Genomic DNA, 18,712 nt, shown 5'->3' with positions numbered 1-18,712 from the left:
TAAAAATGAAGTAAAATTCAAAAGTTCAAGTGTTTCATTTCAAAAATGGCAAATCAAAACATTTAGAAGTATGCAGATTTTTTGAAAATCCCATTCAGTGTCTGTTTGCATCTTAAGGTACTTAGATACCTTTAAAAATCTGGCCCTAGGTTATTTTTGAAAATGATATTTAAGAGTTTAAGCTTAGAGGCACTTCAGGTATTTTTACCAAGTCTATTAGTGTAGAGTCAGGAGCAGTCTCAGTGTTTATCTGAGACATTATGTATGAAAGGGATTAGCTATGAACTATTGTCTGGAGAAACAAATTTAAATTGAATTGACATTTTAGTAACTAATTCTTTACATTCTTAGCTTCTGAATTGCTTTTGGTTGAATGGTCACCAAAAGTCCCATAACCTTTGACTGGTAAACCGTTTGTCTGGATGCCATATTAGGGATCCATAGTTCCATATTGGTACAAAAGTCACTTTCCCATAATAGTACAGAATTAGAATACATTTTCCAATTTGTCATAGGATTTCAACTTGTGATCCAGCTGATCATTCCTGGATAAATTTGAAACCTCTATGTTAAATACATTCATTTACATTTTGTCAGCAATATTATATGACCCTCTTCATGAGACTTCTGTAATTTCTTATTTATCTATGAAGTCTATTTTGAAAACGTATACATTTATAAGACTTCAGTCTACACTTCAGCTTAAGCAGTATGAAGTTCAACACATTAATGAGACATAGTATGGGTAAGTGGTTAATTAATGTAATTTCACTAATGAACGTTTTTAATGTGGTATGTATACTAATTTTCTATCAAATATTTACAAACATCCTAACTGGGATTTTAATGGGGGCTTGGGTTTCCTTACAGAAGTTGTTCACAGATCTTTCTGAGGCTTTTTATATGCTTGCTTCTTACTTGGGTATTTAGCAGACTTACTGTTTGATTGGAAATACACATAATTGTTTCCACTCCATTATTCTTAGATAATGGGAGTACTGAAAGCCAACAGATGAAAGGCTCTCTGTGAGATGATGTTAGGTTCTAGGGTCTCGCATGAACGCACAGGACTGTTCTGCTGGTATCCATACCTTGTGGGTCTTATAAGCTCCATTTCAGGAGGATAAAAGGTGGAAAGTCTCTAAGGAAAGAAAGGGGTTGGGGTGAGGAGATCTTGCAAGGAGAAAAGACTCCTTCAATGCTCATCTCGGGCTGATTTTTAGTTTTGTTGTTCCTAAGTTCAATATACAGGGAACCTCCCACAGGGGATGTGTGAAAAAGTTTTTTGTTTTTTTACATTAACTCAGTGGGCATTCTGTGTTGCGTGTGTGGTGAATACTCAGTTCATTCATACTCCCAATGTCTGACTGACTTAGAATTAGACACTACTTCTATGGTAGTCACATTCGTTCCTTCCTTAAGACTTACTTTCATCTCCAGTTTCAAATTCAAACTTCTGGCTGTAGCCGCTGTATCCTGCTGCAGTCCTGACTCTGATATGAAATATATACTTGGTGGCTGGCTTGAGACCTGTGATGATAACACTTGGAGCCTTGGACCTCGTGGAGGAATAGCTGAGCTGCTCATGCTCCTGATGGACAAAAGAGGGGAGAAATGATATCAAGTTGAGTTTTGCAAAGTTTGTAATAACAATAGTCCAAATAGAAAGCTCTGCTTTTTTTCTTATGAATGTAAAAGTTGTTCATAAAAGGAGGTGCAGGTATGAATTCTGGTACTTTCATATTGTGCTATCATCACAATGTATGACATGACTTTGGATTGGAAATATTTTAAGAAATTTTGCTTATTCTTTCATACAATGCATATTGTACCTTTGTGATTTGGGTTAGTAATTACACTGTAGTCAAAATAATATAGTATTAATACAAGACTACATTCACAGAAAATGGCAGCTGAAATGGCAGCTACATATTTTGCACAATGGACAAATTAGAAGTTCAGTAGGTATTGGTAAAGTATAAAGATGTGGGAGTATTCAAATACCCGCTACTCACTTCTACCCGCAGGTAGTGCCAAAATGCCGGCGCTATCCGTGGGTAGGCCTGTAGGTAAAAGAAAATACAGATTAACTTTTTTTTAGTTTGAAAACTTCTAGCATGGTTCAACTGCTTTGTTGTTGCTGAACTTAATTTTTCTCTCCAGTTAGCTGTAATATGATTGTATATAAATACCCTGGCACACTATAATGAAAAACATTCTTTGCAGAATTCCCATGTTAAGTATTTTCCAGCCGATTCTGGGAATTGTTGAGAACCTCCAACTCCCACTGAAGTCACAAGGAGTTACAGGTGCTCAGCACCTCTCAAGATCAGGTCTTTAGTAGAAAGGTTCACTCTATCAGATTGCTGCTCAAACACAGTAATACATAGTTTTGCACACAGAGCATGCTGGTGATAGTTTTTTAGGATGTGGTGAGGGTGTGATATAACAGAGCAGAGTTATTTCATTAGTTACTGCCATTCCATAATTCAGTAATCTGTAATCTTTTACACAATGCCTGCAGGTCACCTTTATTGTGCTAGAGAATGTCTCATCTACAATTCAGGCTGAAGCAGAACTGTTCATACTCTTGATAATATAATAGCGGTACTCACAGGGCACCACAAATATATACATGCACTGACATTATGCTACGTGCTATATTAAGTTATTCAAAAGTTGTTCCTAGCTTGTTAATGTGCAGAAGATGCAGCTTTCAGTTACATTGCAGAAATTTACTACTTTTGAACAATATACATATCCTTTTACATGAAGCAGGGCATGGCAAACATATTAAGCCAGATTCATCCCTGATGGAACCTCACTGAGTTCAATGGAATTACCCCAAAGATGAATTTAGCATCAATGCTTCCATTGGCCGGGATACAGCAAAAACAACTAACTAAACCACATCAGGATTTCACACAGATAAGTGTTGGTATTTGGGGCTGGAGAAACATCAACCAAAATTTAAGATTATTACAACCAGTGCCCACTGTTCAAATTCTGAAGATAATTTGAGAAACTGTATTAAGAGAAAATCCTCAAGTTGCTACTTATTTAAAGCAGACTGTTATTAAATTTTGAAATAACAACCGATGTTACATAACATAAAAACAAAATATGTAACATGTAAAATATATATGTACATATGGAGAGAGAATACAGATAATACAAATAAACAACAGAATTTTAAAAACTGATAAAATGGTACTGTTATGTATCAAAAGGCAAAAGGATTCTGCTAAATCTCACACACATTTTAACCATTTTATTTAGATCAATTTTGTGACCCTCAAACTTCCATTTTCTAGGATGTTTGACAAAATTGGTTATTTTCCCTTCAAGAGAGGCCAAAGTGCTAATTTTGATTTTCAAAGCTGCTGAATAGAGTCACTTTTTGTTTGAGAATGGGCTCTCTTTAATTGAAAAACAGAAGTTCCTCTCTACCAGCTTAGGTCTCTGGTTCTTAAGGCCTTTGATGATAACACACAAAGCGTTGGCTACGAGGGACTCTCTCAGCTTTATCCCCAAGGATATGGTGGAGCTCAGTGGACAATATCACATAGTAACAGTTTGTATTATCTTTTCTAAGAATTTCTGCAGAACTTGAAGTACATGTGGGTGTGGGGCAATAGAGCAAATTTTGTGCCCGTTATCTGCCCTGTCCAGAAAGCATATGCTTGCATGGAGGAGCACAAGGTCACAGAGGGGCTCTTGGAAGAATCCATAATAGGGGGAAAATAGTGCTGCAGGAATGTGAAACCCTTTTGCAGGGAGAGATAAAAGGCATGCAAATAGTTATGGATCAGGGTCAATAGCAGTTTTCAGTCAGTTTAGGATACTTATCAGAAACGTAATTTGGGTGAACGTGTGAAGCCTGAGTTAAAGAGGTAAATATAATGTAAACCAGAAAAGTACCTAATGCTAGCTCACAGCCAAAAATATTAAGTTCTGGGCCTCTAAGTGCTCGTCGCCATAACAAATTTAACTTGGCCAAAATATACAAGGCAAAATAAACTAACCCAAACCCCCATTAATGGCATTATAATTGTGCTACTGCACCAGGATAAATAATTTAAGACTGTCCAGAATCTTAGGTAGAAAATATGCTATCAATCATATCTGATACCTTTTACTCTCTCTTTATTTCTAAGGAAATCTTCTCTCTCCAGGTAAGAACATATTAACATAGGAGCTACCATACTGGGTCAGATCATGGTCCTTGTTTCCTAACCCCCCAGGCTGCCCTGGACCCCGTGTCCCCCTGAAGCACAGGTCACCCCTGAAAGCGTGGGGTGCCAGGGCGGTTGCCCTGGTCCATTATATGGACAGGACAGCTCTGAAAATATAAACCCAAACATTGAAGGAGCCGGGCCCATGTTCCTGAATATTAGAGGAGCATGGGTACCGCGGATCCCTATAACTTGCCGCCTATGATTGTGATCCAAACTTTCAAATTTGTGCGTGCAAAAAGAATTCACGGAGACTACAACTGGCCATTTACATATGAAGTCAGCTGTTCTGTTTGCTAATGTGGGTTTGAAGCCACTGTGTCCACAAATGGAAATCTGCCTTTAAATGATATTCTTACTACTCAGTACTGTCAAGGCACTATACACTATTGTGTATATATATAAATACTAATAGAAGCACTATAGACCATGGGGTGCCATCATTTTCTCCTGAGTACAGGTCACAATGTCAGAGCTGAATAAATACTATGTATGGCAAATTGCCAGCACTATTATGATGGGTCCTACACTTTCTCCTCTTGTGGGGGTTCAGGGCATCGTTTCTCACCCCTGAACTGTGGTATCAACTGTCCCACTAGTATCCCAGAAAAGGGGAGTGGAGAGGGAGGGGCCCGCCCTCTCTCTGGGTCCCAGCCCAGAGGCCCTAGGGATAGCGGTAAACCACTTGAACTAGCGATTCCTTCCCCTAGGCTACTTCCCTCTCTGGTCCTTCAGCTTGTGGGGCTTCCTGCCCTGTCTCCACTTGGACCAAGTTTCTCCCACCCCCTTGTGTCTGTAGAGTCCCTCTGCTCTGCACAAGCCGGGTTTCCCTTTACCTAGGGTCTTGGTCTTCTGGCCCGCCACAGCACGTCTCCAAACTGCTCTCCTCCAAATTGCTCTCCGGTTCAGCTCCAAAGCACTCTGCTTCAACTCCTTCAAACTGCTCTCCTCCAAACTGTTCTCTGCTCCTACACCAAACCACTCTGCTTCAACTCCTCCAACTGTCTGATTGAAGCAGGTTTTTTTTTTTTAATCAGGTGACTGGCTTCAGGTGCTCTAATTAATCTGTAGCAGCCTCTCTTCCCTCTACAGGGAATAAAGCTCTCATCATCCTGGGGCTTACATCTCCCACCTATCACTCTCCTGCTGCCCTCTGGCCATGCTATATCACATATGTTATAGTAAAGAATAACATTACAGGGTTCTGCCACTTATAGTATATCAATGTTTATTTAAAATCAATGAATGATGAACACAGAAAAGTGTAAAAGAGCAATCTAATATTTTCTTCTTTCCTGAGTGTATCAACCTAATGGATACATGTAGACATGGTTGTTGAGAGAAGCAGCAGTATCTAAAGGAATGACTTAAATCTTGGGAACAAGGAATGCCTATTAATCACATCTCTGTGGGCATGGGAAAGGGCAACCTCACATGTCTTCTTCAGTTTCCTCATATGTAAATTGGAGATAATGCTACTCAGCTACCTCAAAAGGGTGATGTGAATTTAATTAGTTAACATTTTCATAGCCTTAAAATACAGCACATACTTGTGACAGTTGTGACACCTTGGGAGCATGGAATTTTCAAAAGGCTGTTATACTGGGATGTGCCAGATGTCATAGGCACTGGGATTAGTAACAAACTTGTGTATCTATGAATATTATATGTAACTTTGGGCACTACGGATTGTATACTAGCTTCACAGAAAGTTACCAAGCTTCCACAAGGAACTAAAACAAGTGAGGAGTAATTACCACAGATCTCGAGAGAGGGAAACAACTCCAGAGAAGAACCTCCCCTTGGGATGAATTCCATATGCTGGTTCAGCCCAGTTCAAGAGGGCCAGGAGATAAACAAAGATCTTGTGATATCAAGGGCCAGCCTGAACTGTTGGAGGGGACTCTCATTTTGATCCAAAAATTGACCTGAGAATGTAACCAAAAGGGCTCAACCCTGCTGGAAGGATGTGAAGAACTGGACCCTTCCTGGGTCTCCATTTGGAAGATGGCTGACACGTGGTAAGTTTAGCATGCAGGGAGACTGTTTATTGGTTTATGACAGGTTTTCTCTGTGATGATTTGTCCTAAAATAAATGTACTAGGTTTCGTGAAAGCTGCTGGTCACTGGGTACTACGGTCACTGTCCCTGGAGAGAGTGCAAACTGCAGGTGTTAGACTAATGTCAGACTTGCTGGGATACTCACAGTCAATTGCAGGGGAACTGAAAGCCCAAATTTTTGGTCTGGAGGGATAGAGATTTGGGTCCTTGTTCACAGACAGGTAATGGCTAGAAGCCAGAGACCTAAAGGGGTACCCTGGAGGAGACCCTGGAGGGGGCAGAGGTGTAGTTAACACTACCAGAATTGTAAACATGCTCACAGGAAGCAAAGGTACTTGAAAGACGGAAGAGTCTTGAGCTAGTTAGAAAGTCTACCAGGAGAAAGCAGGAAGTCAGGAGAAGCTGAAATTGTCTTTTGTGTCGCTTCAGGAGAAGAGACCAGCAAAGTTTGAGGGTAAAAGCCACCACACATGTATTTTTTTATTTTTGTTTGGTTTTGTTCTAATATCAGTCACTAATCTGAGCTATAACCATTTAGGTACCTGAAATATTGAAGTGTGCTTTACCACTTTGGCCATTCAGTACTTTTATATTTTGATTGTCAGTCAGTTCATCACTCTTTCCATAGGTAAGCAAAGCTGTCAACAGGAAAGGGGTAGAATGGATAACCAATCTAAAGAAAATACAAGAGGTCAGAACCCAGCCAAACATCACTTTAATTGGATTATGTACCAGGAAAGGCTGAGATGAAGTGAGGTGAGCCATGAACAGGAGAACATAAAATGGAGAGAGTAGGGGACAGGGTGACTCCAAAGGTGCTTGAAATATCACCAGCACAATGAATGATGTGGACAAAATGAGAGAGCATGTGTTATTAAAGGTTAAATAATATGGAGGGCCAAGAAGAAAACAGGGTATAAGGACATTAGATAAGATATTATAAATCACATTGACAAGGTGAGCACACTGGGAGGAATAAATCGGTTATGGAAAATCTGGAATCAGAATACAGTAAAGGGGTTGGGGAATGTGTCTTGAAAATGCTAGGCTAGTCTGCATATTAAATCCCTCGTCTCCAACACCCATAAAATATTCTAGTCATGTGTCTTTTCTAATTTAAAATATTTACTAAAGAAAACTTTTGAATCAACATTTTAAAGACTGCTCTTAAGTTTGGCAGGCCAAAAAGTCAGAGATGTTAGCAATATTGCCAATCTCAACATCTGAATCAAGCACCCCAAATCATGAGAACGGTTTAGAAAAATCTGAGATTAAAAAACAAAATCAAACAAAAATCATTTGAGGTTTGTTTGTTTGCCTTACAGTTTTTAAAGCCTGGAGGTCCTGTTTTCATGCTTTTTTCTACACCCATGAGGGCTAAAAATATTTTTCTTTAACTGAAAGCTCAGATTATCACACTTACAAGACTGCAGGAGCTGTGATTTTAAGCATAACACCAATTATCATGAGAGTCACGATAAAAATCATGTATCAGAGGGGTAGCAATGTTAGTTTGGATCTGTAAAAGCAGCAAAGAGTCCTGTGGCACCTTATAGACTAATATGTATTGGAGCATGAGCTTTTGTGGGTGAATACCCACTTCGGTGGATGGGTATTCACCCACGAAAGCTTATGCTCTGATACATCTGTTAGTCTATAAGGTGCCACAGGACTATTTGCTGATAAAATTCATGAGAGTTGGCAACATTGATTCAGCCGAACCAACCATAAGTGACACCATGAAGCCTAAACAGCAGCCTGCTACAACGGCAGAACCCCAGTATGGCTTTAGGTGCCATTCCTGGTTTCAAATTAGCATTGCCTCGGTTACAAAGACCACAAATCAATCTTTACTCACATGGTACTTTTTTACCTACAAATCACCTCGGACATGGGTTCTAAAATTTATCAGTAAGGAACCAGGGACTACAGAATTTGTGAGCCCTCAGAGACATGTCACCAGGCTTGTAGTGTAGAAAAGATAAACTACAGCTCAGAACTGTACTATCCTTGGTGGAAGAGTCACCTATGTTACATTTTGCATTATTAATTTGAATACTATCCTATGAAGAGTTCACATATATCGTCAAACAGTAGAAAGAAGAATTCTGTTGAAAACAACCTATCACCTCGGTTGTTTTACTAGCAGAATATCAGATAAGATTATTTAACAGCAGAGGGCTGACCAGAGTTGCTGTTCATTTCAATGAATTCTGAACATAAGGATAGTTAACTTTACATATGTAATGTCCTGTGGATAAAGTCTATATGTCCTACAGCATACTTTGTCAACATTCTCACCTAAAAGGTTTTATCACTTCAGAAATTAAGATGCAAAAATCAATATTTTATTCAATTTACTCCTTACTGTGAGATCTTGGGGTAAACTTTCCATTTTCATTTGTTTGCAAAGCTGCCTGACTTACTTTTCTGATGTTTTATTCCTTTATTGTATGATAGTTGTTTGCATTTCATTGTTCTATTTGTGAAAATTGAATAAGAAAAAATTAATTACCAGATACAGGAGGTGGATGTAGAGATCATTTTAAGAGGGGGATTAATGTACTACAGTACACTGACCATTCCCTAATGTAATAAAAAAGCAAATAGATAGGCAATTGTGAGTTCTCTTTCTTTCCTCTCCATTTATTTTATTTCGGAACAGTGGTACAGTAAAGTTGAAGCACAGAAGTTGTGAATTATAGACTCATAGATATAGGGAAGAGAGAAAGAACTGAAGAATTTGGGGAGTCCATTATAAATATCAAAATTGGGAACCTTTAGTTTAAGATCATAGAAAATGTATTGAGTTTCAATAACACCAATCACATGAAATTAGCCCCTCTTCAAAAAATCTAAACCTATGGACAAAAAGGTATGTAGCTGAAATTCTTCAACTGAATGTGCATTAGAGCAAACTCCTAACACATACAGAAATCCACTAATTTGCCAAACATAACTCTTAAAATGGAGTGAGCTCCTTCTGCTGGAGACCAGCTTCATAGTCCCTTGACTCCCTCCAATTTCCCTTTTTAAAATGCACACACACGTTCACACACACACATTTTTCTTCTGGCTAGAAATAAGGGACCACCACCATAAAACCCTTATAGCAATCAAATGAATTAGTTAACAATTTCCTACTCTTCATAGGGGAACTGCAGTGCTGCTTTCCTTGGAACACTGAATTCCTAATATGAGATAGTACTGCATAAATATATAAATACAACTACATTAGAAGCAAAAGAAAGACCACTGACAAGGCAGGCCAGTTACTCAATGAAGGGGAAAAACAATAACAGAAAATATGAAAATGGCAGAGGTGCTTAATGATTTCTTTGTTTCGGTTTTCACCAAGAAGGTTGGTGGTGACTGGATGTCTAACATAGTGAATGCCAATGAAAATGAGGCAGGCTCAGAGGCTAAAATAGGGAAAGAACACGTTAAAAATTAGTTAGATGTCTTCAAGTCACCAGGGCCTGATGAAATGCATCCTAGAATACTCAAGGAGCTGACTGAGGAGATATCTGAGCCATTAGCGATTATCTCTGAAAAGTCATGGAAGACAGGAGAGATTCCAGAAGACTGGAAAAAGGAAAATATAGTGCCCATCTATAAAAAGGGGAAAAAGGACAATCCAGGGAATTACAGACAAGTCAGTTTAACTTCTGTGCCCAGAAAGATAATGGAGGAAATAATTAAGCAATCAATTTGCAAACATCTAGAAAATAATAAGGTGATAAGTAACAGTCGCATGTATTTGTCAAGAACAAATAGGTCAAACTAACCTGATCTCTTTCTTTGACAGGGTAACAAGCCTTGTGGATAGGGGGGTGTCATGGTATAATTTCCCCAATCTGAACCTTAGAGTCCAAAAAATGGGGTACCAGCATGAATTTCTCTAAGCTTAATTACCAGCTTAGATCTGATAAGCTGCCACCACCCAAAAATATAGTGTTTTGGGGCACTCTGGTGCCCCCAAAAACCTTCCCTGGGGACCCCAAGACCCATATTCCTTGAATCTCACAACAAAGGAGAATAAACCATTTCCCTTCCCCCTCCTTTCTTCCTCCCAGATCTTTCCCGCCCTGGATACACCAGGAGATCACCGTGATTCAAACTCCTTGAATCACAACACAGAGAAATCAGTTTTTTTCTCCCCCTTCTCCCCACCTCCCAGGCTTTTCCTCCCTGGGTTATTCTGGAGAGACAGACAGATTCAACCTCCGTGAATCTAAAACACAGAGGAAATTCACCTTTCCTCCCCCACTCCTCCTTCTCCCTTCTCCCCACCAATTCCCTGGTGAGGTACAGATCAGTTCTTTGCTTAGACGGGAAAAATCAATTAGGCCTTTTAAAAGAAAAAGTTTTAATAAAAAAGAAGAGTAAGATAATCACTATAAATTCAAGATGGAATATACGGGTCTTCAGCTTATAGAACTCAAGAAAGAAAACCTCTCCCCTGCATACAAATTTAACTACTTCAGAAACACATTTGCAAATAAAGAAAAACATTAAAAAGACTAAGCGCGCTTATCCATACTATATAGGATTAGAACAGAAGAGATTTTTTTAGAAAGATTGGAGGAATCTGCTTACGTCTAGTCCCTCTCAGACCCCAGAGAGACACGGACAGAGAACAAGAACACAAAACTTCCCTCCACCCAGATTTGAAAGTATCTTGTCTCCTGATTGGTCCTCTGGTCATGTGTTCCAGTTCACTGCTTGTAACCCTTTACAGGTGAAAGAGACAAACTCTTAGCTATCTGTTATGACAGGGGAAACTGTAAGACATGGTATATGTTTACTTTGTAAGGCTTTTTACATCTGTCTCACATACCTTATAATAAACAACTAGGGAATGACCTAGATGGAGCTACTATAAGTGGGTGCATAAGTGGTTGGAAAACCGTTCCCAGAGGTAGGTATGAGTGATTCATAGTTATGCGTGGAAGGGCATAATGAGATGGGTCCCGCAGGATCAGTTCTGGCTCCATTTCTGTTCATATCTTCATCAATGGTTTAGATAAATGGTATAGAGAATACAGTCATAAAGTTTGCGGATATACCAAGTTGGGAGGGTTTGCAAGTGCTTGGAAGATAGGATTTAAATTCAAAATGATCTGCGACAAATGGAGAAACGGTCTGAAGTAAACAGGATGAATTCAAGAAGGACAATGCAAAGATACTCCATTTAGAAAGGAACATCAGTTGCACACATATAAATGGGAAATGATGCTTAGAATAAGTACTGTGGAAAGGGGATCTGGGGCATAGGGACCACAAGCTAAATACGAGTCTACAGTGTAACATGTTGCAAAAAAGCAAACATCATTCTGCATGTATTAGCGAGTTGTTGTAGACAAGACATGAGAAGTAATTCTTCACTCTATTCATGCTGATCAGCTCAACTGGATATTGTGTCCAGTTCTGGGTACCACATTTCAGGAAGGAAGTGGACAAATGGAGAAGTCCGAGAGAGAAGAAAAAAATGATTAAGGTAGAAAACATGACCCAGATGGGGAAGATTGAAAAACTGGGTTTGTACAGTCTGGAAAAGAGAAGACAGAGAGGAACATGATGGTTTTCAACAGTTTTCAAGTACATAAAGATTGTTACAGGAGGAGGAGGAGAAAAATGTCTTCTCCGGACTTTCTCCAATTTGTCACAATCCTTCCTGAAATGATACCCGAACTGGACACTTATTCCAGTTGAGGCCTGATCAGCATGGAACAGGGGGAAGAATTACTTCTCACGTCTTGCTTATGAACCACTATGAATCACATTGCACTTAACCTCTGAGGATAGAACAAGAAGCAATGGCTTAAATTGCAGCAAGGAGGTTTAGGTGGACCTTAGGAAAACTTTCTAATTTGTCAGGATGGTTAAGCACCAGATAATTTGCCTAGGGAGGCTGTGGAATCTCCATTCATTGGAGATTTTTAAGCAGCCGGTTAGACAAACACCTGTCAGAATGGTCTAGATAATACTTAGTCCTGCCATGAGTGCAAGGGATACATTAGATAACCTCTCAAGGTCCCTTCCAGTCCTGTGACTCTATGAAATAGGAGCACTGACAAGTTCACATGACCTAACATGGAGTCCAATAGGCAGTAGGAAACACTATGGTGTCTTTTGCCCTGTTAAACCCAGGGTTGTGAGTTCAATCTTTGAGGGCACTGAGGGATCTGGGTAAAAAAAAAAAAAAAACTGTTGGGGATTTGTCCTGCTTGACAGGGGGTTGGACTGGATGATCTCCTGAGGTCCCTTCCAACCTATGATTTCATGTACTCTGTAGCTGGGTTCTCCTGTCTCATCTTTATCTTGGATACAATATAAAGTCATAAAGAGTTTTAATGCAATCATGTGCTTTGTTAAATTAATATTGCACAGATCTGTTCTTCCCTCACCCCCAGCAGGCCGGCTTTAGGCCGATTCAACCGATTCCTCTGAATCGGGCCTCGCAGTTGTCTACACCCACCCCGGCCCCAGCTCACTTCCCTCTCCTCCCTGAATGCTCTACCCCTTCTCCTCGTGAATCAGATGTTCGTGGGAGCCTGGAAAACAGCAGGGGCAGTAAAGCTGGGGCGAGTGGGACGCGAGGAGGTCAGAGAGAGCATCCAGGCCACCCGCGACGAGTGCCCTCAGCTGACCACGCCCGTTCGCCAGGTCCTGCTCGCTCCCCGCAGGCTACACCCCAATGCCCAAGTCCAGTCTCCTGGGCTTGGACGCAGAGCTGGCTCGGGCCCGCGTGCCGTCCGGCGAGCGATCCGCCGGCCAACCTGGCTCGGGCCCCATGTTGCCGGCTTCAGTCCTGTACCGGCTGAGCGGCTCCGGCCCTGCCCAGCTCGGGGCCGTGGCTCGCCCAGCCTGGCGCCCACAGCCTGGGCCTGGTCCCGGCTGAGCGGTCCGGCCAGACCCAGAGCAGTACTAGGGCAGCTCCAGGCAGCACAGTAAGGGGCAGGAGCAGGGAGCGTGTTGAGAGGGCAGGGGGAGTTTGGGGTGTGTGAGGGGTGATAGGAGTCGGAGCAGTCAGGGCAGGGAACAGGGGATTGAATGGGGTAAGAGGTCCCGGGTGGCAGTCAGGAGGGCAAGGGTTGGATTGGGGCAGTGCGGGGCAGTCAAGGGCAAGGGTTCAGGGGTATCAGGGACAGAGAGAAGGGTGTGGTTGGATGAGCAGGGGTCCCAGAATGAGAGGAGGGGTTGGATGGGGCGGCAGGGGGCAGTCAGGTGACAGGGAAGGGGGGTGGATGGGGCAGGGGTCCCGGGGGGGAGGGCGTCAAGAACTTTAGGTGGGGTTAACATGCATCCGCATACATTATGCAATGTACATAATATATAATTTTGTTATTATTTATATAGTTATGGAAAGTAAATTATACATGGAAGAAATGAAAGGGTTTTTTTTTTAAGTCATTCCTGCCGGGGTCCCGCTGAAAATGTTCAAATTGGGCACCGCACTTACTAAAGCCGGCCCTGCTCCCCAGCCCCTCACTGGTATTCGGGTGCAATCCTACCAACACTTACTCTGGTGAACAACTCAACTGACTCCTGTGGGAGAACAAGAATGAATAAGAGTTTTCAGGTGTGAGCACTACATTTTTATACATATGCACTGCTTGACTGCAAAAATGAGACAGAAGGATAGTTTAATACTGAAGAGAAGGAAAGCTGACAGAGGAGTTGCTTATAAAGCACTTGTGAACTCTTAAATTTCCAGAGAACCACCAAAAAGAAGATACATGCATGGACATTTTGAACCTAGTACTGAGAGTGTGAAACTCATTATTTTGGAATAAATTCTGAGTTCAGAACCATGAGTACTTAAACCAAAGTTTCATGAAAGCACTGGAGGGATCAAATTAGTTTTTAGCAAGACAGACAGTAATACTTAAGTTACTTTATTACAACATGGTGGTGGCTGTTCCATAGCTGCAATTGAAGCTAACTTCTGATAATGAACCCAGTTTATTTTACCCCAACTTCCTCAAAGGGAAACCAGTCCCCTTGTAATATCTTTATGCCACATTTCATCACAATGTAGAGTTTTTTGGGAAGTCTGATACAATTCAGAAAAAAAAAATCTTAATGTTATGACTCAAAAATTTCCCTGTCTACTTTTAACACTTTCCTAACCGTTTTTGGTTTATCTTTTCAGCAGCACACCTGAGACAAAACCCACATAATATTGTGCTTTATGGACATAGCACTTCTAGGTAAAGATGGAAAATAGGTCACTGGTTAATAAAGTTTTCAAATTGCAAATGAAAAATCCTAGAAGGAAGATAACAAAAAATGATAGCTCAAGTAACTTTTAAAAATGCTCCAAGCCAAATAGCCGACAGTTCTCTAAATTGCTGTGACAAACAGATGGGAACCTTGTAACTTACATTAGCCTACTAGCAATATCAATTCATGTAATTATAATAATGCTGTGTATATAAACTGATGCATTCCCACATGGCAGGGCATAACAAGTTTTCAGTTTCTTTATTTCAACCTCAATCAGGAGACATTTTAAACTTAAGCAAGCATTTAAAACTAAAACCAAACTTTCAATATAACAATGAAGATTCACTCTTCAGAGCAAGAAATCCAAAATAGTGGTTGTGATATAGCAGGTACTGTAGTTTGACTTACAAAAGCATCATAGTTTTAATGTGAGGGCACAATTCCATGTATACTCTTAATATTTAAATAGGTATCAATGCAAACAAATTACAAAATACCACAAAAGTAAGTGAGAAATGCACAAAAGTCAGAATATTCGATTGGTGCCTATGGCAAGTGTAACTTGTTTCATTTGTGCATCTGTAGATGCTTGTCTGATTTCTGAATCCCCACAATGTTCATGGGTGGTTGGATTGAGGATTTTGAACCCACCTCTATTACTGTACCAGTTTTCAGGATCACATTACTCTACAGCTGTGACAAAGAATTTTAGCTGCTCTATATACAGTGTGCATTTCTATGCCTGCCTTTTTGAAAAATGTTATACTGCTTCAAAGACATTCTGTAATATAGACCTAATTTCACTCCCTTTTAATAATTCTAGGCTTTCAAGGTAGGAGGATATGTGAGAATGACTGGGCTGCTTTTGAGATCATTAGTTGTCTATCTTTAAACATCCACACCAATATAACCTTTTTACTTTTTCAGCACTGCAGATTTATGAATACATTCTTGTTTTCCTTTGCCAGAGAGACTATTCCTATCTGCTAAGCTATGGAGAAGCTCCCTAGTGCTACAATATTATCTATCAACAAGACATAATTAAAGCTAAGCTGGCTACTTTCTGATGGTTCATAAACACACAGAAGAGAACTCTGAATTGAGTAGAGCATACCAAGTTAACTCTCTTTTAAATTGGCTACTTAAACAGCCGGAACCAAGTACTTTTATTGATATCATAGGCCCAATTCTTTTGAGTTGAGCTGATGTAAATCTGGAGTAACTCCACTGATGCAAATGGAATTGTTCCCGATTTACATGCTGTAATAGAGAAAAATCTGTCCCCATGGTTTTTATGTGATTAGCATTTCATTTTTAACATTGATTTTTTTGAATGTGAAATGATTTAGCTCAGACATCTTCCTTTACATAGAAAAGTAGTAACTGTTACTCTAGAATAATGTTGAAAACATTTAATATACATTTCAACAACTTCTGAGTATAATTGTGAGTCACTACCTCTGAAATATAAAGCAAAAAGTTAATCTACCACGTTGCATAGATTGTGCTAACCACCAATATAAACTGTGGTCCTATATTATATTATCTCCTGTCTTGCTAAGACTGGTGAAGATAACAGGGAGAAGAATTATATAGGACAGTGAAAAGTAATGAGAAGTAAAATTTAGGCTAAATATCAGCAAAAACTTCCTGTTTGGCTCTGGAATAATCTCCAAAAAGAAAAGAGGGTAGCCCAGTCTTTTGTGACATCTAAAACTAGACTGGACAAAACAAGTTGTAAGGTAACTCCCTTCTTTTCATGTGCCAATATATATGTATGCCTGTTTCTGTAATTTTCACTCCATGGATCTGAAGAAGTGAGGTTTTTGACCCATGAAAGCTTACGCCCAAATAAATCTGTTAGTCTTTAAGGTGCCACCGGACTCCTTGTTGTTTTTATACATTATGAGGAATTCCTGCATTGACAGGTAGGTTATCTAGTCTAGTAGTCCTTTTCTGTGTTTAACTGCTATTTTGTCCATTATCACAGAGATCTTAGCTGCATGGCCCTATATGTAATGTGTACAAAATCTGAAATGTATGGGCAAAGGTGGCTTCTTCTGATGTCATCTTAAAGTGATATGAGGGCACTAAGAGAATTTCTTCCAGAGTTCTTGCTAGTGGTTTCGAAGTTTATATGCTTTGTAGGGTATACAGCACAAATTCCTATAATGACTGAAGTTTGAATTTAATGTGCAATCATTCCAATAAATATAGTAAGGGAGTTCAGGAGGATAGATTCTGACCAATATGCAGGGAGGGCCCTGAGAGATTCAATTTAGGGCATTTCACTAGGCAGACACCTCCAGCTACACAAATCTCAATACATTGTTTACAAACCAGTAAATTATCACACACAGTAGATATTTAATGCATGATTTTCTAATTCAGTTAGCTTCATGGGGCCAAATTCATCCCTGGTGTAACTCCACTGTGCCTCTGGAGTTTCATCACTGATAAATTTGACTCATTATTGATAAACTCTGTTTCTTCAGACATCTCAAAGGATTTTTTTCTCCTTAAAGGAGTAAATTCATTCAGCAAATGTGAAGCTTGAAAAATAAGCCACTTTAAAGTTAGTTAAGTGTGTGTTTAAAAGAACAACCCCCCAACTTCCTCCCTACAAAACCAGACCAAACCCTGATTCTTTTTTCTTTTAAAGCAGGGAATCCAAGGTTTTGTGTGCTTATAAAACTAAAAAGTGCCCCATCTGAACCTTACGAAACTCAGAGAAAACAACTTTGAGCTGAGCACAAGTATGGAAAACTTCAGATGAAAGAATTGTTTTTAGGAAACATACATACATGAAATCAGATTTTTAAAGTGGAAGTGCCTCCTTAACTATTAGTTCAGCAGCATGGCTACTACAATGCTGTAACAGACTAGTATTTGTGGCAATGTATAAAGGGAGATGATCCTTTTATTTAGAAATCCTTTTTTTTCTCAAGGTTTAAAATCAATGTAGTTTATACAAGGTCACTGCAAATACAGGAGGCATCAATTTCTGCAGCAACATAAATGTTTTTATGAGAAGCGGGTGTATTCCTGCAAAAGACCATAAAGCTAGTAACAACTCAGGGAGGAGTACATAATAATAGGTTGTTAACTCAGCCTCCGTGACAAGAGCATTGAGAAAGGGCACTTTGAAACTATTAATATCAATGCATTTTAAAATAAGTAAAATAAAATAAAATCTTTGCAAGAGAGAGTTTTCTATACGCTAGCTCTTTAAATCAACAGCATTAGCTTTCCTGATTTAAATAAGACAATCATAACAGAATTACATGAGAGTTCTTTAATTATACTGAGTCAGCAGCTTTCCTCAGTGCTTGAGTTGTTTAACCAAACCAAGCCTTTAAAGGTGAAACCCTATTTAATGCATAATCTTGCACTAACAAAAATAACTGAACAGGTCTGTTATTTTATTTAAAAATATATGGTGCTATAAAATGTTTCATTTTGTTACACTGAAAAGGGAATGACTCACTCTGGAAGATCTCATCTTTCCTTTCTGAGTCCTATATCCTCAGCCCGCTGTGTGATTGTTTTGGATATGAAAGAAAAGACTTCGGGCTTAGTACATTTGTTTTTGGCATTACTGCTTAATCTAAGATGTGGCCTGGGTTCATGTAGTTATCTAATCTGTTATTGGGTGTGAAAAACATTACAGGATGAAACAATAACAATTTGTCCTATATGAGGGGGAGTTCGTGGCTGCAAAACTAGATTCAGGAGAACAGGGGTCTCTCGCCACTGTTCTCTCGGCACGTCCAATCTACTGAAGTAGTAAAATAACTGAAGTGGAGAACTGGGGGAAACTGGGAGAAAATGCCTGGGATGACAATGGTTCTAGTTTCTTGATAGTAAGTATTAGAATAACAGGCACACCTCAGACAATGAAGAGACTTGATTGGGTAAAAGAAGCAGTGAGAGATAAAAAGACTTCCTTTAAAAATCGGAAGTCAAATCTTAGTGAGGCAAATAGAAAGGAGCATAAACACTGCCAAATTAAGAGCAAGAGTGTAATAAGAAAAGCCAAAGAGGAGTTTGAAGAACGGCTAGCCAAAATCTCAAAAGGTAATAACAAAATGCTTTTTAAGTACATCAGAAGCAGGAAGCCTGCTAAACAACCAGCGGGCCCCTTGATGACTGAAATACAAAAGGAGCGCTTAAAGACGATAAAG

General features: G+C 39.7%; 1 protein-coding gene across 3 annotated transcripts in view; it reads right to left on the bottom strand.

Moving 5' to 3' along the window:
* The window catches only part of EPHA6 (EPH receptor A6), a 900,076-nt gene that overhangs the window by 239,004 nt on the left and 642,360 nt on the right, over positions 1–18,712 (bottom strand). For 2 of the 3 annotated variants that reach the window (XM_075072813.1, XM_075072800.1), the window contains 2 exons: positions 2,016–2,063; positions 1,429–1,591 (listed from right to left, as the gene is read on the bottom strand). In XM_075072813.1, the coding sequence (XP_074928914.1) occupies positions 1,429–1,591; positions 2,016–2,063 (211 nt within the window). The remainder of the gene's footprint in view (positions 1–1,428; positions 1,592–2,015; positions 2,064–18,712) is intronic. The other variant, XM_075072802.1, reaches the window with a different exon arrangement.

The sequence above is a fragment of the Chelonoidis abingdonii genome, chromosome 1 (genome assembly GCF_003597395.2).
Source record: "Chelonoidis abingdonii isolate Lonesome George chromosome 1, CheloAbing_2.0, whole genome shotgun sequence".
In the NCBI taxonomy this organism is placed as follows: Eukaryota; Metazoa; Chordata; order Testudines; family Testudinidae; genus Chelonoidis; species Chelonoidis abingdonii.
The sequence above is the reverse complement of the archived record's forward strand: the minus strand, read 5'-3'. Positions and strand labels throughout refer to the sequence as shown.